We start from the raw sequence: 22607 nt of genomic DNA on the forward strand, positions 1-22607 counted from the left end.
ACATAGTTTTATATGTATTCCTGCTTTAATTATTTATTCTGTGTGTATATTTATTCCTATTTTAATTATTTATTCTGTGTGTTGTTCATAATCATTTGTACTTCACAAAGTGAACGATTTATTGTGCATTCTGTTGCTCATTAACGAAGTGAATGGACACCGATTGAAACTACTTTAAGAAAGTGAATAACTTTTTGGTAATGAGACACAATCTCACAAATGATGCACTTGCTTTGATTGATATTATTTATTTCATGAACAATAAACAACTATTCAAACAGTTCGGTTTCTTGTGTAGATATGATTCGGTTCAAATAACTTTATTGAACTTTATTAATCTTATTCTTACATATAGAAGATATTGAAAAGCCAGTCTAACAGCATGAAACACAGCTACTTGACATGCATGCTCAACTGCACATGGCTACTTAATATGCGAAACAACAGCCGGCCCTCTGTTGCCATAGTCCCGCCTCCTTGCCAGAGAGGTCACAGAGGTCACCTGGCCAGGAATTTGGACAGATTCTGGGTTCTGGGTGAACCGTGGGTCCGGGAAGGCCAGGGACGGCACGGATGGGGTCAGGCGCCTCCGGAAGGGCCAAGGGGAGGGCCGAAGCGGCTCTGGAGGGGCCCTGGACTGGCCACAGAGAAGATTGGCCCCCAACCTGCGAAAAGGGGCCATGCTAATCTTCTCTGTATCGATCCAATTTTAGTATATGTGCTGCCGTAACGAGCACAAGTAAGGAAATGGGCTCGTCCGGGATGATCATTGCTGGTTGAAATCTTTACCACATATCCTGCTTGGATGACTTGAAAAATAGTCAGTTCTGTGCACGGTTGTTTTATACGTCAATGTTTTATACATTTGTGGTTGTTCTGGGCATTACGTAAATTGCTGAGTTCGTGGTCCAACTCCGGTCCCACGGACGAGAAGCTGCTGGAGCACTCTGATCATTTGTTTGGATGGAGCAAGTCCCTCCTGGTGCGTCTACAACCCGAGACCCTTGTCCAGCATAGGGTTTTATATACATCAGTGCTTGAAAGACAGGGGACTCGCATGGCTGTGGGCCTGGACGAGGACACATGGTCCCGAGCACAACCGAAAGGATTAGACAACCGGCTGCAGGATCTGAATTGGCAGTGCATGCATGGCAGGCTGCCAGTCAGGGATGTTCTGTACAGGCACAGGCTCACTAGACACCCGCGTTGCCCACAGCCCGACTGCGCTGGGGAAGAAACCCTCAGGCATGTTTTCTGGGATTATGGGTATGCGCGGGAGGTCTGGAGTAAGGTAGTCGGCCTGTGCGGGGCATTGGACCAGCAGTTTACTTTGACTTATGAGAAGGTCATACGGGGGTGGCCCCAGGATACCAGGCCTTCCTTCGCATCCCGGATATGGGAGCTGGTCAGCATCGCCAAAAAACAGCTTTGGAATGCGAGGACCAGTCTCATCCAAAAAGGCGTGCACCTGGATACCTGGGGATTCTATAAGAAAGTCTTTGCGGACTTGAAATTCAGGATAGAGCATGATGTCATTCGGTGGGGCTACCACGTGGCGAAGGAGAGGTGGAAGGGCCTCTTCGAGCTGTAGGGCACCCGAGGTTTTTAGGGTTTTAGTTGAAAAAGGTTTTAAAATTTAGCTGAGACTCTGCTTCATCCGGTGGTTCCCACGAACCACCACTTATTATTGTTTCATCCACTATGATAGAGCCACATAATGAAACATTGTTTTAAGGGAAAGTTGTAGGTCCAGTTTTTACTAATAAGTGTTTGATTTATGTATTTTATATTTTAAACTAACATTATTAACACTTTTTTATCATGGGTTTTTATTGTTTTATTACTGCATGGTCCTTTTAATTAACAATGGATTTACTGTTTAAACTTAGGCTCTGTTTTAACTCTATCATGGTGGTAATATCTTAGTATTTTAGTGTTTTAGTAGTATTTTATATTTTGTCTTTTATGGAGAGACCGTTTTAATGTCTTAATGTTGTGTTGTTCGTTTGCCCAGGTGCAGTGGGCCAAGAGTGATCTTTTAATGGACATTTTATCACAGACACTTTTTACAGACTTTAAAATACCCCATGTAATTGTTACAAGGGGATACCATGATATTTTATTTGTCCTGGATTTTTAATGAATTTTTATGAATGATGTTCAAGTTCAAGTTCGGTTTATTCCTCACATACATAGTCATACACAGTATAACGTGCAGTGAAATGGTGGAGAGTGCTCTGTCCAAACTGAGAAAGAGAAACAGGGGTGCATGATGTTGTATTTTATGTCAGATTTATGAATAAATAAATCGCAAAAAAATAAAAATAAAATTGAGGCATGATCAAAGTATGAATCGCTTTTCAGCCTATTGGCTAAAGTCAAGTGTAGTATCATTTTTGATACTGTAATTTTGATTTTTTTGGAGAGATTTTATTGCATGATTTTAATTGTTCTTATCCTTTGTGTTTTAGGCCCAGCTCGTCCGGACCAGAAGCAGCAGCCCCTGCAGCACCTACAACACCTCGGTGGTGTCGCTGGGCTGGAGGCCCTTCGGAGTATCTCTGGTCTGGACCTTGCAGTTGGAGGAGAGCAGATGGCGGATGGTGGACTCCCGATGGTAGACTTAGGAGCCCTGAGCTGGCCGTTGGGGCCTCAGCGGAGGCCTCGGAGCCCGAGGGGACCACCTCAGCGGGACCTGGTTCGGGAGCCGGTGGTGGCGGCCTGCTCAATACGGCCAAGTTCCGCTGGGGGAACCTGAAGGATGGGACCCTCTTTACGGTAGAGGGTCCCGTTCATGTGGGAAGTCCTTTTTGGGTCTCTGGGGCTGACGCCGGGAGACCTCAATTGTGCCTAGTGGAATGGGCCCCTGGGGTTCTATGACATCATGCTTTCCTCCACGGAGATCTACCATCGGGTCCTGGAGTGGAGGGTGGAGCTCCATCGCCACCCCGTGGGCAAAAACTACATGGTGGAACCTCTGTGGGATGGGAACTAGCGAATGGTGACCACCCACATGTTTAATCCCAATGTGCCCACGGATCTTATCAGCAGGTTTCTCCAGCAGTTTGACGCAGTATATCCAGGGGAGAGGATGGTCCGCGACGAGCTGGGAATATGGAACGGGTGCCGCCAGTTTTAAAGGACTTTTAAGGAGGATGGCAAGGGGGGGGGTGGGCAGAGGCCTCCAAAGGTGCCAGCAGTGCCACGGCGAGGGACATCTTGCCTGCTCCTGACCAAACCAAGCAAGGACCTATGCTGCTGCAGTGGTTAGGGGCAGGAGCGGAGGAGCCGTGGCCTTTGAGGGAGTTTCAGAGAGCCTGTGGAAGAATGGGGAGACTGGGCCGATGATGCAGAAGGAGAAGGCAGCAACTGCTGGCGAGGAGGAGGCGATGGAGTCGTTCTCCTCCATGGTCCAGTCTTCTGCGCACCAGAGAAGCAGATCTTCGGAATCCGGGCAGTCCCAGACTACAGAGGAGGTGGCCCAGGCGGTGGTCCGCAAGGTGAGGACTGGCTGGAGAACCCCCGGGACCATCAGCGAGTTACCAAGGCAAGGATGGCAAGCTGGATGGAGGAGGTGGCACCCAGAGGCCCCCCCTTCCTCTCCCCCCAGGCATGACAGTACAGGGAGTTTCCCGTCTCTCTCACCTTTGGTCATCAACTTGGACACTATTGAGGATACTGGGGAGGAGGCTGTGAGGGAACCCGGCAGGAGAACTGAGGTTTTTTTTAAATAACACGGGTTTCCGCAAGTTTATAGGCCTGGGGGAGAAATTGGAGGGAGGTTTTAATAATCTTAAATGATTTTATTTGGTGTTTTACATGCTTTTAAAATCCCGCAGTTATTTGATTATTGGATGAATGTTTTAGCCAAATTGGGAGGGGTGTATTTTTATTTTAATATTTCAGTGTTTTAGTATGTTTTCAAAGTTTGAAAGACAGTTGCTTTATGTGGTTTATGTGATGTATGTGTTTGATAAAGTTTTATTGTATGGAATTTTATTGGAAAAAAATTTTTTTTGTTAGTCTCTTGGAGACTTGTCAAGTTGTGATAGTCATTGTTTTTATTGGTTTGTTTCTTGTTATGGCCACCTGTATATCTGCATTCTGTGTTCCAGGTTTTGCCTCTTCCTCTCTGGTGTCCCCATCCTGATCCACACCAGGTTTTCCAGTAAGCAGAGGAACAAAATAAAAGGAAGAGGAAGCGACAAAAGCTTTGGCTTGAGGACTCATTGGAGTTGTTGATTTTGACTTGTTGCATTTTGAGTTTGTTAGACTTTAGATTTGCCCCTTGATTTACAGTTTGTTTTTGGTTGATTGCTGGATAATATATGGTTCTTGTATCTTGTATGTATTGTCCTGTATATAGTTTCACACTGTTGGTAGGGAGTGGCTGCCATTTTGTTTGGGTGTGGGTTTATCTTTGTTCTAACAGTGTAGTCAGTGTAAGTTTCTTTTTGTTAGCTTAGTCAGTTGTTGTTTTGTTTCTAGTGTGGTTTTGATTGTTGTGTTGGCCTTGGTCACTCCTGACTCGATTGCGCCAGTTTATTGACTTTAAACACCAAAACTTGTAAATACACTAGATCTTTGCTGTCAGCTTTGTCTGGTTATTCATCCCATTACTCATTTCTACTGTTGTACTACTCAAAACCCCATGTTACGGCCTCCCAGCCTAGACAGGGTCGTAACATAATTCGGGGCTCATCCTTTGTTCTTTTTTCTTTGCCCCTTTTGTGTGTTTTGGTGGGGTTTTTTTCTGTGTTGGTTGGTGGTTTTCTCTTGTGGGTGAGGTGGCTGTGTGTGTTGTGTGCAGTTTGGGTTTTTCCATGGTGTGTTGGGAGCATTTTTGTTAGGATGGCAAGTTTTGATTTATTCTTTGTCCTACCCTGGAGCAGTTTGACATGTGTAGAAAGGCAGACCTGTTAATACTAGCGGATTTCTTTGATGTTGTGGTGACCCGTTCATCCACAAAACTGGAAATCAAGGAAGTCTTAGAGGCCTGCTTGGTACAAGAGGGAATTTTGCCAGAACGAGGTGTTCCTGTTGGTGTTGTGGTGAACCTGACACAGGGCATGTCAATAGTGGAAACCAGAGATGACTCTCTGGTCAGCTCAGGCATAGAGCCTCAGGTCATCCAGTTTTCTGGTGGTGACCCAATGCTGGCTTTGAAACTAAAGGAAGCGTAGCTGGAAATCAAGAGGCAGGAGTGTGAGACAGAGCTACTGAGGGTGCAAGCCTTACAGCTTGAGGTTGAAAAGGCAGATAAGGAGGCAGTGATCCAGAGGCAGAGCATGGGTCCAGAGGGTCCTATTCCTCGTCCCCGGAAGTTCTACTCCCCTATGCCAGATGGCTTGGCTAACGGCAGTACCCCGGTACCAAAACCACGCCTGCCAAGATTTCCCACTACTTCTGTATCCGCTACACCGGTGGCACATGGATTTTTATGTCAGCCGGAAGATAGGTTTGGTACCAGCGTTTTGGGATGATGAGGTAGACGCATTTTTCTATGTTTGAACGTAATGCCACAGCATTAAATTGGCCTATGGATCTTTGGCCACTCATGCTCCAGTGCAAGTTAGTGGGAAAAGCGCAAGAGGTTTGCTCATCGTTAACTTTAGAGCAGAGCTTTAACTATGATGTTGTGAAGGCCGCAATACTGTGTGCTCATGAATTGGTGCCAGAAGCCTATAGGCAGAATTTCTAGCATTTGATAAAATCCCCCAACCAGACACAGAGTTTGCAAGGGAGAAAACTTGTTTATTTGAGAAGTGGTGTAGTGCAAGTAGTGTGAAAACATTTAACCAGCTAAAAGAACTGATGTTACTTGAAGAGTTTAAAAATCGTCTCCCAGAAACAATTGTTGTTGTTTACTTGAATGAGCAGAACGCGAGCACAGTGACGTCTGCTGCTACTATGGTGGATGCATTTGTTCTAACTCACAAAACTGAGTTTGCTCTGCGTACCTATGCAACTACAAATTTGCCTAGTCCTAGTCCCTGCAAAACCCTGAAACCACCACAAACACCTGTTTCCTCTCTCACAGTGGAAACAAGGGAGTGTTTCTATTGTCATGAAAAAGGGCACATCATTGCATCTTGTCTGGCCCTACAGCACAAAGCAACAAGCAGTTAAGAAAATAAATGCGATGAATGTTCTACCCTCAGATACAATTGAATGTGTAGAACCTGCTTTTCAGCCCTTTATTTTCCAAGGTTCTGTCTCTCTCACTGATGATGATGATGATGAGGGGCAATGGCCAATCACAGGATTAAGGGATACTGGTGCTGCTGTATCCCTGATATTGGGAAATGTGTTGCCATTGTTGTCGTCAGACACATACAGAGGTAATGATGTGTTGGTGCAGGCTGTAGGACTAAGTATTATGAGGCTCCCTGTACATAGTCTGTGCCTACGCTCAAGTGTGTATTCAGGGCCAGCTAAAGTGGCAGTACAATCTGAACTGCCCGTCCGTGGTGTATCATTCATTTTAGGTAATGACATAGCTGGTGGTATGGTGTTCTCTGTGCCTGAGGTAATAGAGAATCCTGTGGAGATTAGTGAGTCTGCACAAGAGGCATTAGGCACATTTCCTTCTTGTGTTTTGACCCATGCTCAGGCACGTGGTGTGGTTCCCCTGAAAGGAACATTCATGTCTGATGTGCCAGTAGGTGGTGATGCACCTGTGTTTGCAGCGGCTAAAGAAAAAGTTGGGCCGATTGTTCCTGATCCTGAGATGCCAGATCTCATGTCACAAAAGGAGCTGGCTGTGGCTCAGAGAGCAGACAGCACCCTTTTACGTCGCTTCACCCTCACAGATAAACAAGGAGAAAAAGCTACAGGATATATGAGTATTACCTTAAAAACGAAGTGTTAATGCAAAAATGGTCTTCAACTGACCCTAGTGAAGAGTGGAACACAGTGACGCAAATAGTGGTACCAGCTAAATATTGTGCCCATATTTTGTTTTTAGCACATGATCACCCCTTGTCAGGTCATTTGGGTGTGCGAAAGACCACACCGCGGATTTGGAGACATTTCTTTTGGCTGTCAATCCGAAACGACGTAATGAATTACTGTCGGTCTTGTAATACATGCCAACTGGTTGGTAAACCAAACCAGGTTATTCCCCCTGCACCTTTGGTTCCAATTCCTGTGGTGGGCAAACCCTTTGAATGAGTTCTCATAGATTGTGTAGGTCCCCTGCCAAAGACACGGGCAGGACATCGTTATTTGTTGACGTTAATGTGCACCATCACTAGGTACCCAGAAGTGAGCCCCCTTCGTTCACTTAAATCTAAAGCTGTGATTAAAGCATTGATTAAGTTCTGTACTACCTTTGGCCTACCTAAATGTATCCAATCTGACAGAGGGACTAATTTAATCTCAAACCTATTCACCCAACCAACATGTGAGTTAAATATCCAACACCACTTCTCCAGTGCATATCACCCTGAGTCTCAGGGTGCATTGGAAAGGTTTTCATCAGACTTTCAAAAATATGCTGAGGTTGTACTGTGCTGAGTATGATAAAGATTGGGATGAAGGTGTTCCTCTGCTCCTTTTTGCTATCCATGACACAGTTCAAGAGCCTTTGGGGTTCAGCCCTAATGCATTACTTTTTGGACGCACAATGTGTGGTCCATTGACGGTTTTAAATGTCCAGTGGTTGTCACCCAGTCCCCAAAATAGTGTCCTCCTTTATGATTTTGCTGCCAAATGACATAATCGATTGCACTTTGTTCTACAACTAGCTAAACACAACCTTAATGATTCTCAGGCAGCTATGAAAGCAATTTATGACTGAAAAGCTGTTGGTCGTTCATTTGAGGTTGGTGACAAGGTATTAGCCCTTTTGCCTATGTCAGGAGCTTCCTTAAGTGCACGCTTTGCAGGTCCCTATGTGATACAGAAAAGATTGTCCCCCACTCAATTATGTTTTGGCTACCCCTGATCGTAGACGAAAGACACGTATGTGTCATATCAATTTGCTAAAGCGCTATTTGGATCGAGATGTGGTTTCCTCATCATCATCAATCCCTCATACCCTGGCTACGGTTACGGTTGCTGCTGAGTATTCCCCTGAACAAGACGGGTTACACCTGGCTCGCAGCTGTCTACCATGTGCACATGTACCCAATTCAGAAGCCCTACAATGTCTCCCAGAGAAGCTGTCAGACTTGTCACCCTCAGCTAGGAATGACCTCCTTCCTCTGATTGAGAGATACCCATCACTATTTTCTGATACCTTTTTGTGTACTCCTGTTGTTCAGCATGATATAGATGTAGGCTCACACCCTCTGATTAAACAATATCCCTATTGGGTAAACCCCCTGTAAACATGCTTTGTTGGAACAGGAAACAACATATCTGCTTGATAATAGTTTAGCCATCCATAGTAATATCCCTTGTTGTTCCCCCTGTCTTCTGGTTCCGAAACCTGAAGGAACCTTTCGCTTTTGCACAGATTATCGTAAAGTGAATGATATTACAGTACAGGATTCATTCCCCATGCCTCGTATGGAGGACTGTGTTGAAAGAATAGGATCTGCTAATTTCATGAGTAAGCTCGACCTCCTAAAGGGTTATTGGCAAGTGCTGCTTAGTCCTCATGCCTCAGACATTTCAACGTTTGCCACCCCTGATAAATTCCTGCAGTACACGGTTATGCCTTTTGGTCTCAAAAATGCACCTTCAACCATTCAGCGACTTATGAATATTGTGTTAGGTGATGTCCCGAATTGTGAAGCCTACCTGGATGATGTAGTTGTTTATATGCATACGTGGAATCAACACCTGCAAACATTAGAAATGCTTTTTGAAAAGTTGCAGGATGCTTCGCTTGTTTTGAATCTAGACAAATGCGGTTTCTACTGTTGTACTACTCAAAACCTCATGTTACGGCCTCCCAGCCTAGACAGGGTCGTAACACTTGCTTGGAAGGTCATAGCATTATTGCCGATTGTTCTTTTATTGTATTGCATTGTGTTTTTAGTGCATCCTTGCGTTTTTCTTTGAGGTGAGATTTTGCCTGTGCTTTTATAATTCAGTGTCCAATATGTCTGTTGCAATTTGGCACACTGTGTATGGAAGTGTACAATCCCATTAGATGTATATCTTGTAATGAAAGTTTGTCATTGGACATATTCACATATATGGGAAAGGGTGGAGTTAAAAGTTGTGCTGCAGCCAGCCACTAGATGTCATCAGGCATATAGCTAATGGCCTCACTTTTCAATCTCTGTCATCCAGTCCACTATATAGTCTATATACAGTCTATGGAATGATTTCACATAGTGATGGTAGAGACATGCAACAAAACAAAAAATCTGGGTGCTATGGTAACTGAGACACCAGAGTGGAGAACCATTATACCATTACATTATCACCTAGGATCAGTGTAGTGAACACAATTAACTTGCCATTTAGTATCAATGCAGTCATGAGCTTTCTTTCCAAATGTTCTTATATAAATATTTCATGTTTATAGTTTTAACCATATTGAATTCAATTTGTATAAAGTTTTCTTTTTTTACTCTTTTTCTGTGTTTTTTGAGTAGACTGAAACTAACAGTAATCGTCATATTTTAGTCTCTTTCTATTTACAATAAATTAAACTTCTATTGAACACCCAGTGTTCTTGTTGCTTACCGATGGTCCTGATTTGGGTGAGATTTCCACAGTGGCAGAGTCTGAGTTTCCCTTGCTTAGCCTACACGGGCACAACTGGCCACTTATATGTATGTATCTTCTGTTTCTTTACTGCCAAGTTCTGCCAGGTAGCTTATGAAAGTAGTATGGTTGGTAAGTACACACTTTAAAAGCTTCCTTACTAAATTACCATTAGGGATAGTTAATACATTTTAAGGGGTTGATACAAAGAGGCATAAGTCCAGCACAACTAGTGGAATTAGTCCAATTCACATGATTTACATAATTCATAATCAGTGTTCATAATCAGTTTAGGAATTTATTTATGCTCAGTTGTTTGAGTTTATGTTCAGTTGATTAAGCAGGTTTTTACAATGCTCTAGTGACAGCTTTTCTAACTGAATACATGCATGTTAAAGTTATGTTACATTCATTTACATGTATCTTTTATTACATGTGAACTGATGATGTCTTCAAGGCAGCAAATGTACAACTTTGCACAATCATGGACAAAAAGGTGTTTTTTATTTTAAATTTAAAAATGTAATCTGATGAATGCAAAGTCATGCAAAAACTATACATTGGTTATGTAAAAACTACATATCATATTACTTTTAAAGATTTCAAAGTCATAGAATTTATCCTATTACAGATGGCTACATTTTAAATCTTTATGTGAAGTATGTTATGTATAAGTGTGGGTGTGTGGGTATAGTTATGGTTGATCAGACGAATTGTTACTTGCCTGCAAGAAAAAAAAATCGTTCTTAGTAGATTATATACTACACAGAACCATAATTAGCATGGCAAAAATCTATAAATATTACCTGCCTTTTTAATGTATAGTTTTACAATACCAAAATAATTATGAGTTAATTTGGTTACCTGCAAGCAAAACATTGTCCTTAAAGTATCCTGGATTGGAAACATTTCCAGGTGGCTTATACTGACCAACTACAAAGACAGTGTTTTCATCAGTGGCTAAGCCAACCCCGACTTCTTGACTTGATTTCCATACAACCTGGGTGAAGTGTCCTGCAAATTATATTGTGTTAGTTTTCTGCACATTAAGATGTCTTTAATACATTCTGCACTTTCACTGAATTATCATCTTTAAACTGAGATATTGTTTGTGAAGAAGGGATAATGAAACATAAACTCCTTTAGGTTGAATAGCATAATCTATTCAGTGACGATTACTAAAATCAATTCTACCTGTGTTTGGCTGAAATCCTGGTTTGCTGAAGTTGTAGTCTTTAATCTCACTGTACCACTTATCCACAGGCTCGTTTCCTAATGTGAGAACCCCCCCCCCCCCAAAAAAAAGAAAGAAAATGCAGCAAAATGAAAGGTTGTTCAGAAGCAGTCATGCAGAAGAGGTTATTGACTTATAACTGAAGTAAAAAATGCAATGATGTTTGTGAGGAAGGTTTTGCTGGTTTGTTACAGCTCTCACAGTATATCCTTCAACTTGTGGTCCAAAGCCCCAACACACCCTGTCATAACTATCCCAGGCATGTGTGTCCCAGCCTGTCAATACTATAATTACCATCCACTGAAGTTCTTGAGGAAAACCTTTTTCATAATGTACTTCTATTAAAGGAATGTTCCAGTGGGTTTGGTTTAAGAAGTACAGAGTGCACAGCACAAAACTCCTCCCATAGACTTACAAAGCATAATTCCAAGAATGTAAAATACGTTTAGAATCTCTAATATACGACCAACACAGCAATTTACGTTGAGACCTGATGAAGAAAAGGGTTTGGATACATTTTATATTATATAGGTATTATTTTACTGAACTTGTTTAAATGTTGAAGTTGCTGATGTGTTTCTGCATGTTATTTCTTTATAATTTGTGCAATCCTGGAATTATGCCCTATGGAAGTCTATGGGAGGTCATTTATTAACTAGAACCATTTTAAACTACCATGAATGCTGAATACATTTATTTAGGTTTAAAGATGGAGAATTCCTTTAATGTTTATTTACTAAGAGGTCAATATACAATCAAGCAATTAATATGTACACTTCTATTGGTGATGTTCATTACGCTGCATGTAATGTAGTGCTTTAAAGTCTAGACCTACCTGTGCATTTCTTTGGAGTGGAGCTCCAGGCGTAGAAGAGATTTTCTCCATTGTCAGTGTTACTGTGCTGCAAGGCTTTAGTAGACAGTAAGTGATCAGCCCAAGCCTGGGCTGAGACACACAGCTCCTGATTCAAGGTCAAAGCTGGAGCTCCATGTTTCTTCCTGTACTCATTATGGATGGCAAGGAATTTATTCTTAAAGGCCTCATCTGTTTGGAGAGAAATAAATGCCATCAGTCTTGAATAACAAATGTTTCAGAAAGTCTTGAATGTTAACTATAAAAAATAAAGAGCACAATTGACTTAGCAAAAATTACTATGACAGTATATTAACCTGCCATGACTGTCAGTTCAGTGATGCTGCAAAAAAAAGAGATATAAACAAATAACATTGATCAATTTTTTCTCTTCATTAATGCATTCAGTTACATATGACACTGAAAGAAGATCAATATTATTGATAGTATGGCAACTTACCGTCTCTCCGGTCTTAGGCTTGCCTACTACTGCTGGCTTTAAGGATCAGCACGGCATATATATATATATATATATATATATACCATATATGTTTCCACCTCTCCTCATAGGCTTTTAAAGGTGGAGACTTTGATGGTCCTGGTTTAGATTGGATCTTAAAACTGGTCCCTCCAGTTCAAGGTCATCAACAGATCTTCTTTCATAAGATATAATGATGTCTGTTTTAATTGAGACATAGAGAAAATCATCCATTTCATATGACTGAAAGTATAAAAGAATATAGTTTTTTCTTTGTTGTGTTATATTGACAATTAGATTCAGACTACTTATTTAGCGTTGTCTGAGAATATACTCCTCTCTTGCTAGTATGACATATCTCACAACTTCTGCTATTAAGTAGTGTTAATTCTTAATATTTTGTATTATATATTTTTACACAAATGATATATTACACATATATTAATAAAACTCAATAAAAGTACAATTAAGGAAAATAATTTCAAATAGTATCTTTTAGCCATGTTCAAATAGGCATAATAATTATTATTATTATTTAAATCACTAATGCTACATATTGGCTACCTGCCAGAAATCCTATATGGAGGTTATGTAGGAATCAGATCTCATTACAGTTTTTTGAGACTCACAAGAACTTCTCAAAAAGAAGTTATTTTTGAGAGGAAAAAAAACAACCAAGCAATTAAAAATGTTCTATTAGTACTGATGGGGCTGGTGTTAAATTAATATTGGTCTTCCAAGTTCTTGAGTTTCTTTGCTCTGCTTCAAATCTGAACATGGTCGATGCATGCTTTTGCCATTTTCATTTTTCCCCGTTTTCCACATTTTTAAAGTTTACTTGTGCTGACTACAACAAAATACATTTTCCTAATAATTACACTAATATGTACAATTGGCAAGTTTTCAGTACCCTATTTGTAAAAAGGTCAGCATTCACCATTTGTAAATAGAATATTCTCCATCATTTCATTATTAGTTTGCTCTTATGTCCTTTTCCTGACATGTGAAATACGCTTGTATTATGAATTGAAGCTCATTGGCATTTGTAGCTCATTGTCATGACATTACAAAGGTTTGTTTCTCCAGGATTTGGCATTAATCCTGGGCATTAACTCTTTGTGCGTCACTGAGGTTTGTGATTTTTGGTTGACAACAACAGAGCAAAACACTAACGGTCTGCTGGTGCCTGAGGAGAAATTTACCACACGAGGTAGATAGCCTTAGCAGGACTACCTCCATAGTTTTCACCAGAGACAGCAATTCAGAATATCAACAATTCATAATTCTTGTTGAAAATGTCACTGACATATCATCTAAGGACCAAAGTAGTATCATCCTTGTACTAACCAAATTATATGTACATTTTGTAACTAGCAATGTATAAGTATAAGCGAACATTCCAGGAACCCTTAAAAGCAGTACTGAAATATTTACAACAGACCTTTATAGAACCTGCAAACATCTATACAAATTAGCAGGCAATATGTCTTAGATTAAATAGGATTCCTAGTCTGGTATACTTGTTGTGAGTATATGGTAGGAGTAACTGTCACACTGTCACAGAAATGCTGATGAATGGAATATGCAATTGGTGGTGACTGGGTGTTTTAATTGTCAAACCAGTCACTTTATGAGCCAGTCTGTGGTGGTAGTAGTAAAACTTAGACCAACTGTGAAGGCATGTGGTTCTTATTGGAGTCCCATATTGTTATTTTCTTACTCACATGGGAGTGTGTCTTCAGGTTCACAGTCAAAGATGAATCTGGTCCTACCTCAGATTAAACAAAGAACCTCATATTTCATGCATGTCAGTGCTTTCTGCTGTGTCTTAAGTAGGTTGGTGTGTTGAAATGTCCTTTGTGTTGGTAGTCAGCTGATGGAAAACACACTTCAATGACAGACCATGTAAAATGGTCAGACATTTGTGATCCCAAGAATTAGTGGTTGTGCAAGTAGAACATATCTTCAGACAAACAGCTAAGATAGACTTAATGATGCAATCAACAACACAGTAGGCAATGGTCCAGCTTTACTTTTCTTAAAACAGTTTTTTCCTATGCAAAATGCAATATGCAATATACATGTGGTTTCTAATGAAGAACCACTTAACACAAATTTTTCATTTTTCTGGCAGTTGTATATTATTGTGTTCAGACAGAACTAAATGTATTTATAGTTATTCTGCTTCCCTGGTTCATTGACCCCAGTCTCATAAAGGCCATGGCAGATGACCTGTGTGGTAGCTAATATAAACAATATGGAGGGCCACAGCGTAATAAAGCTTCATGACATCTGGTGAGTTTAACAAGGGCCATTCACTGTGAACCTTTCTTCCCATGAGATTATGAACAGTCTGTGAGCATGTTTCTTTGGTATAAAGCTGGAGGAGGAGGTGAGATAAATATGTTCCTTTCAAATTCACAGATAGAATTCTAGAAAATAGATAAATTAGATACAAACATTTTTTTAAGGATTAAGATTTTTTTTTTTTCAAAAGTAAACCTTCAATGTAAACATAAATGAATGTAGGTATAAACCCTTATAAAATGCAAGCCTGAGGCGAAAGCGGACAGAAAAAACTCCCTTGGCAGAATATGCCAAGAATCTTGGGAGTCCAAGACTCACCCAGACCGTCTCCTCCCTGGGTGACACTGGGTAGCAGTGGGTATTTGTTCATAAACAAATAAATCATAACAGAGAGAGACATGTAGTCACTCCATATAATATGATGGTCCAGTTATACTAAATTATAATAATATGTGGAGTCCAGATGGTTTGCTAATTTACAAGCAAATACCATTGACAATAGTGGATGTTATGTGAGGTAGAGCAGGTCCAGGATGAAGGATGACAGCAATCACCCAGACCCAGAATAAGGAGCAAAACAAGAAATGCCAGGTAGGTCCAGAAAGGCGGAACCAGAGCGAGGCACCATTCAAGAATCCTGTACTGGCATGACTTCAGACGGGTTCATAGAGAGTAGAGCAGGAATGTGGACTTTCAAACGTTTGTAGGGTGTTTGTTCAATTACGGATCAATATAAGTAATACTAATCACCTGGACATGCAAAGTATAATGCAAAATTATACATAATTACAACCTATTACAATAATCCAGCTTTTATATGCATGTTGATGTTTTATATGTTTATATTTATTCATATGAGCTATATTAATAAATACCTAATCTTGATCTTTTTATGATCCATCTGTTCCATCCTTTTGTGCACTAAAAATGCATATATAAAATAAATATTAATATGAATCATAAATGATAGATTATACATATATTTGAGCAGATAATTTTTATTCCACCATTGCTCTGTAACTCATAAACCAATTCTGGAGGATTAATGGAGGATTCTGGGATATATTACGAACTGCCTGGTGATTTGACTAAAGTCAAGTGAGGTCCTCTGAAAATGTTATATAAATATTAGTGGCCAACCCTGACTTTTATTGTGTCACATGGCACTTAATTGGTCTGCTGAAAGACAGACAAAAATATTTGGGGTGGCCTAAGAAAGCCATCATCATTATGTTACATAACACATACAGGGCTAAGGCAAAGTTTGTTGCCTGAGACATTTTATGTTCAATGACCAAAGCAAAGAAACATAGCAAGTGCTTCCAAATACATTAAGAAATAGAAATTCTATGAAGTGTTATGATTTTGTTTTTTTAAATTTGTGGTTTCTAGTCTCTGTTTTCCTTCAAATGCTTTTCTGGCTTCCACCCCACACCCCCAGTGTAATCTATATAATCTCATGTGGGTGTACCTTAACCCTGTCATAATAAGCATGCATTGTGCAATTTCATCACAGTGCTGCCCAAAACACAGAATACTGTTCCCAGCCTATAGACAGAACAAAACAAAAGTGCTAAACCATCTGCTGTTATAATAAACGTGTTTCATCACAATGGGATAGATTAAACTGAGCTTCCACTATTTTCAATGAATGAATGATATTAAAAGAGAGATTTGAAACATAATTTAGAGTATCACATCAATTAACCAAGGGTTTTAGAGAGTTACAACACAACATGTTGACTGATGTTTTGATAAACACTAATGCCTGTCATTTAGAAAGAAGCTTTGCTACATATTTATATGTTATGTTATTAAGAGATATGATGATAAACCTCATCTAAATGATATAGGGAGAATTAAGAATATCAAATTTAACTAAACACACTGGAGCGTCTGTTCAAAACAACTCAGAGGCTTGAGGCATCTTTGGCAATTGTTCGCATTTTTGGAATTTCCATCTTTAGAAATTGTCAAGATTTGTCTTTTCTCACTATGGACAATCCGGAAATACTGTGAAATAGCCCATAACAAAGCAGTGAATGGCAGCTTTATGAACTGACGCTTTAACTGCACAGCTACCGGGATTGGCCATGTTTACCTGTGTAGGTTTCTGTTTCTTTCCACTGTGCAAAGTTGCTTTCACTGAGCAGCTGCTTTTGTAATGCTCCACTTCTGAGACACTTATCTGTTCCTGACGGTGTCCCTTAAAACATCACCAAATTCAGAATGCTCTGACAGCTTCTTAAAACTGCCATGAAATATCACAATATCTCCTTCCTCCTGATTCCTTCTGTGTAACCGGACTATTGCCAGCATTTATGGTGAAAATAATGGGAGACAATATCACCATCTGCATACATTGTTCCATCAGGCTGTGCAGCAGGCTGAAGGTTTTAGGTCTCATAACACTGAGGAAAGTCAACAGTCTTATGTTTCAGTGCTATATGTCTAGATACTCAAATCTTTTATTTGCAGCTGTTGTCATGTCCTGTTATATTATTGTCATGTCCTGTTGCCATTTCCTGTTATATTATTGTCATGTCCTGTTGTCATGTCCTGTTATATTATTGTCATGTCCTGTTGTCAGGTCCTGTTATATTATTGTCATGTCCTGTTGCCATGTCCTGTTACATTATTGTCATGTCCTGTTGTCATGTCCTGTTATATTATTGTCATATCCTGTTGTCATGTCCTGTTATATTATTGTCATGTCCTGTTGTCATGTCCTGTTATATTATTGTCATGTCCTGTTGTCATGTCCTGTTATATTATTGTCATGTTAAATGTCATGGGAAATCTTTTTAGTGATTGCATTGCTTGTGTTCTACTGCTCCTCTCCCTGTGTACAAGGACATCACTGTCAGCCATACTCCACTGTTCAACACACTTGTCACTGGGACCAGTGAAGCCAGCCATTTTTAACACCAGCGCTGCACTTCAGACACTCAGATTGCAAAGTCCAAAAGTTCACAACTGCACTTCTTTTACACTGTTGCCCAAGTCCACCGACTGCATTCCAATACTGACAATACATAAATGTTTATTGGCATTTACTGGCAAATCCTGGCTATATCATAGCAGGAAAAAAAAACAACATATCTGAAAATTATTTTCCTCTCTGCAGTTACAGTAATACTGAAGAGTCAAAATACATCACAAAAATAAATGTTTGGGATTATAGTGCTAATATTAGCTGTTAGTTTTTGTCACTTTTTATGCATAACAGTATGTCATATGATGGCAGAAACCACATACGTCTACTTGAGGTTGTTCAAAGCTTAAAGATAATCCATTTTGAAATTCTTGCTAATTTTTACAATTTTTTTTATTTAGAAATTTTTGCTAATCAGACTCCATCGTTTCCCTTCAATCCCACCCCCTCCATGCACAGCCTTTTACACACCTTAAATCAGTCTTGCTAGTGAATAAGGTGACTTGGCTTTGGAAAGGCTTTGAGCTGGGACAGAAGTAGAGCTACACCTTATTTATCACCTTACCGGTGCTCAAGAGTGCGTTATATATATATATATATAAAAGAAACGAAACGAAACGAAACGAAACGAAATCTGGTGCATAGAACAAGACACAACAGCTGCTTATTAGTCAAAACTATAATCACCATACTGATTAACACTTACTGATTACAACACTGAAAATGTTTGAAAATGACCAGTAAGATAAGATTTTTAATGTTTTTTTAATATATTATATACTATGTTTATATATATATATATATATATATATATATATATATATATATATGCGCTCTGGACATAATTGCAGACTGCCATCACATGCACCATGCTGCAAAAAAAATGCAGAGCGCTTTTTGTACATCTACACACAGATCCTCAGTGGTCTCCAGATCAGGTAAAGAACTGTGCACATATACACATCTAATGCATTACTCATTAACATTTTTAGAATGACACATGAACACTACTATTGTCCTACAAGTGAAGTCATGTTTTTAGCTTTGTTGAGTGATGTACCTGAAGAAAGTGTGTCAGTACATCCCTGTTTGTGTACCATCGCTCTCTCTCTCTGCATATGCCATGAGTGTCATGACAAAAGGAATGATGCCTGCATATAACACCTTCAGCTAAGAGGACAGTGAGCCCTACGGGGACCCACTTGAGGAGCTCTTTAGACAGCACACCGTGAACGGGAAGTCACAACAGGGGATTACATCTCTGCATTAGTACCTTATCAAGAAAGGTAGTATGTTCTTCTCAGTACCAAGCGTTGAGTACATTATAGTTATAAAACATTCCAAAAATGCTGTCAGTTTAAATTAAATAATAAACAGAGTGATGCTATGAATCTTGGTAACTTGTCATTACATTAAGTACATTAAGTGCTTGAGCAGTTTATCATTACCGTATAACACAACATGACTTCAGTTCAGAACTGTGTCTCTGTCAAAAAAGAGCTACCTGTCAAAGAAAGTTTTCCTTCTATTGTAAATTAAGTTTATTTGACAAAATTCTTAGAGTGGTCAAATCATGTACAAGATTGCTGTGTTGTGGCCTGTGTTTACACCAGTCAGGTAACTGATGAAAAGTGCTTGTGTGCCCAGAGTGCTTCACACTTATAGCTGTCAGTGGAATCAATCTAGATGTTAATCACTATAGCATCCTATTAGGTATAATCAAACAACTAACATGATATGCAAATTGTAGATAAAAATACTGGAGGAGATTCTAACATGGAGGGAACTTATAAAACTGACATGTCATAGTTGCCAAAAAAATTGCTGTAAAAAGGACAAAGAGTGACAAAAAAATATACCTCTGTCATTAAATCTATTCATATATACTTCTATAGGAATGATACGTTTTTATTATAGGTTTCAGTGGATCCTTTAATAAATGCATATTCAATAAATCCATCAATATTGTGTTCAGTAAATAACAATAAATATCAATAATAATATCAATAAACCCTTCAATGACTTATTTATGATTTTAAAAAAGTATTTGTTATTATTTATAAATGGATTTGGAAATATACATTTGGATTTATTGTAGGATTTATCTTATTAGACTTGTTATATAATAACAGATTTATTGACATTTTTTTCTAAAATTTTTTATTGTTTATATTATTATTAACTTTTCTTTTTATGGATGATCAGAGTCCTTATTTGGGCATTTTGACTCAGAGACATTTTACCTCCACATTTCAATCACTGTCATTCTGTCCCTTCATTGTTGGATCAACATGATTTTTTGAATGGCCCTTATCATGGAAAATAATTTCCCTCATCCTGCAGTCCTTATGGAATCTAAGATGCAGATAACTATTTCTTAGATGTAACGATAACTCATTTACATATCTTTGTCTATTCAGCCTACAGCAGTTTAGCCCTGCCCCCTCAGGTGCGTTCCAGCCATTCTCAGGTGTGTTCCTGTAAAAATTAATGACTGTTTTTGGTATGGAAAGCCATGGAAACCTAAGTAGACATCTTGGAAAAATGTCATAATAAAATAAAAATGTAAAATTCAGATTTATTCACAAAGTGATTTACCAGGCACATGTAATAGTTTGAATAGTAATGGCATAAGCAATTGTAACATTGGGAGTTACCAGATACAGCTGTTGAATTATTATTATAATTAATCATACTGCAGTAGGATAAATTCAAATTTTTTCTGTAAATTGTAGTATATTGTAAATCCATAACTTGGTAGGTGTAGTTATGGCTGATCAGGCTCTTTATTTGTCTGCAGAATAAAGAAAAACATATTAGAATATTAGAAATTTGGTTAATTTAACTGTTACATACCACATCGAAGCAATGAACACTAAAATTACAAATGTGTACGACAATAACAAAAAAAAAAATCAGGCCGTTTCTTTTGGTTACCTGCAGGCAATACATTGTCTTCGTAGTATCCTGCATTAGTTATATTGCTAGGCGGCTTGTACTGACCAACCACAAAGACAGTGTTTCCATCAGTGGCTATGCCAACCCTGACTTCTTGACTTGATTTCCATAAAATCTGGGTGAAGTGTCCTGCAAATGTTTTGTGCATAGCAAAAGGTTTTTAAAAACCTGAAAAAACTAAGATATTTTTTACAGAAGGAGGACAAATAACATCATGTTAAATTAAATTAAATTTTCTTTCACTTGTGCAGTGTAGTCATTCCTATAGTGAGTTGTAAAATCCGCACCTGCTTTGGGCTGAAATCCAGGTTTACTGAAGTCATAGCCTTTAATCTCAATGTACCACTTATCCACAGGTTCATTTCCTATTGCATGTATTAAAAAGAAATTTTAAAGCATGAGAAAATGCTGTTTGCTCATGATACTGAATGGTCAGTAATGTATTGTTGAAAAATGTCAGGATTGGCCCCTCCTAGTGTCCTGTCTCCATGGTTACACTGTCTCATGTCTTTGTTTTGCTTTACTCTCCTGTTTTGGTTCAGTTCTCTAATTTGGTTTTCTCCACCCCTCATGAGTTTCACCTGTGTCTTGTTTAGCCCTCATTAGCACATGGATTTATTCCTATGTTCCTCCATCTGGTCGCTGTTGTCCTAGCTCTATTTGTTTTGCACAGCCTGTTCTTTGGACTAGTCTGTTTTCTGTTCTTTATTTTAGTTTGCTTGTTTGTTGTTTTTGTGTTTTACTTTCTGATTCATCATGTATACTGGATTTCTTTGTGTTGGTAAATTGATTCTGGACTGTGACTATGACCATGATGTGGGATTTGCCCTTAAGAAATCTCGCTCTGCTCACCCTTTGCGTCCCCCTCCCGTTCACTCTGCATTAAAAAAGCAAAAGATGTAGAGAAAAATCATAGTTGTACAGAAGAGAGCTTTCTGATCTAAACATACAGTAATGTTTGCGAGGAAGGATTGGCTGGCTTGTTCCAGTGTCTTAACAATGATATTTTCAGCATGTGGTCAAAAGCATGAAAATTATAAAACATTGTCAATGAAAGATTAAACATTATTTCACACACTTCCTTAGTGATGTTTGTTGTTCAGCATGTAATGTAGTGCTTTAAAATCTAGACCTACCTGTGCATTTCTTCGGAGTGGAGCTCCGGGCGTAGAAAAGGTTTTCTCCATTGTTAGTGTTACTGTGCTGCAAGGCTTTAGACACACAGCTGAGACACACAGCTCCTGATTCAGGGTCAAAGCCGGAGCTCCATGTTTTTTCCTGTACTCGTTATGGCTGGCAAGGAATTTATTCTTAAAGGCCTCATCTGTTTGGAGAGAAATAAGCTTGAGTAACAAAATAAATCTCAAGATTCATGCCAGTATAAAAAAGGGAACACTCTGTTTAACAAGAATGCAACTTGACCCCCCCATAACATCCATTATTCTTCATAGATAATATAAGAATAAAGTCGAAGAATGAGGCAAATCAATATCACAGTTCACTTACCTGATGTTATGCTGCAAAAAGTGAGGTATAAACAGATTATTTATTGGTAAACGGATTAGTTTTTTTTGTTTGTTTTTTTTGCTCTTCATTAATACATTCAGTTGATTATTACAAGCCGTATAGCACCTTACCTCGTCTCTTCTCGTAGCCTTGACTCTGGACCCCTGCAGTCTTTTCTTTTAACACACCTTCTGTTGGCTTGACATTACAGCACAGTGTGTTTATATATATATATATATTTGCCAACTTTCTTCCTATGAGCTTAAAGGTGGAGCCTGATATTCTCCAGCCTCCTGAGTAGAACATATCTTAAAACTGGTTCCTCTAGTCAACTATTCTTTCCTTACAAAAGATAAGACACAAGTATGCCAATGTAAGAGATAAAGATTCTGACTCCTTTGACGTAATTCACCAGGAAACAGAGAACAATGTGCCATTAGCTGTGTTGTTGGTCGACCAAGTATTCTGAGAATTCCATCCTCTCTTCCCATTGTGTAATGTTCCATACCTTGTGTTGTTAAGTGGTATTAGTTCCTAACATTACATTTAATTTCTGTTTAACATTTTAAAGATCAAATTCCCAAACTTCCGTTAATTGTAGTCACACGTGCAAATATAATAAAAGTGACCAAAAACTCTCAGCACTCTTTTTGTCTATTTTGCTGAAATA

At 39.1% G+C, this 22607-nt stretch overlaps 1 protein-coding gene and 1 pseudogene across 1 annotated transcript; both read right to left on the bottom strand.

Moving 5' to 3' along the window:
* Positions 1-673: 673 nt before the first annotated feature.
* Positions 674-737, bottom strand: LOC113592130 (annotated as a pseudogene).
* A 19339-nt stretch (positions 738-20076) lies between these two features.
* Positions 20077-22121, bottom strand: LOC113592127 (Golgi-associated plant pathogenesis-related protein 1-like). The gene is made up of 7 exons (XM_035523635.1): positions 22069-22121; positions 21938-21948; positions 21568-21755; positions 21284-21308; positions 20719-20796; positions 20411-20560; positions 20077-20267 (listed from the first exon to the last, which is right to left on the bottom strand). The coding sequence occupies exons 3-7, from the start codon at positions 21616-21618 to the stop codon at positions 20260-20262; spliced, it is 312 nt and encodes a 103-aa protein (XP_035379528.1). The 5' UTR covers positions 21619-21755; positions 21938-21948; positions 22069-22121; the 3' UTR covers positions 20077-20259.
* Between the last annotated feature and the right edge of the window lie 486 nt (positions 22122-22607).

Source organism: Electrophorus electricus, chromosome 2 (genome assembly GCF_013358815.1).
Source record: "Electrophorus electricus isolate fEleEle1 chromosome 2, fEleEle1.pri, whole genome shotgun sequence".
In the NCBI taxonomy this organism is placed as follows: domain Eukaryota; kingdom Metazoa; phylum Chordata; class Actinopteri; order Gymnotiformes; family Gymnotidae; genus Electrophorus; species Electrophorus electricus.

What these genes read in the sequence shown, in the direction of transcription:
- LOC113592127 (XM_035523635.1), bottom strand. Translation starts at nt 21,618, where the DNA reads ATGGAGAAAACCTTTTCTACGCCCGGAGCTCCACTCCGAAGAAATGCA. An exon ending in CACTCCGAAGAAATGCACAG is followed by an intron (nt 21,309 to 21,567) that starts GTAGGTCTAGAT and finishes TTTTTAATGCAG; the next exon opens with AGTGAACGGGAGGGGGACGC. An exon ending in ACGGGAGGGGGACGCAAAGG is followed by an intron (nt 20,797 to 21,283) that starts GTGAGCAGAGCG and finishes TACATGCAATAG; the next exon opens with GAAATGAACCTGTGGATAAG.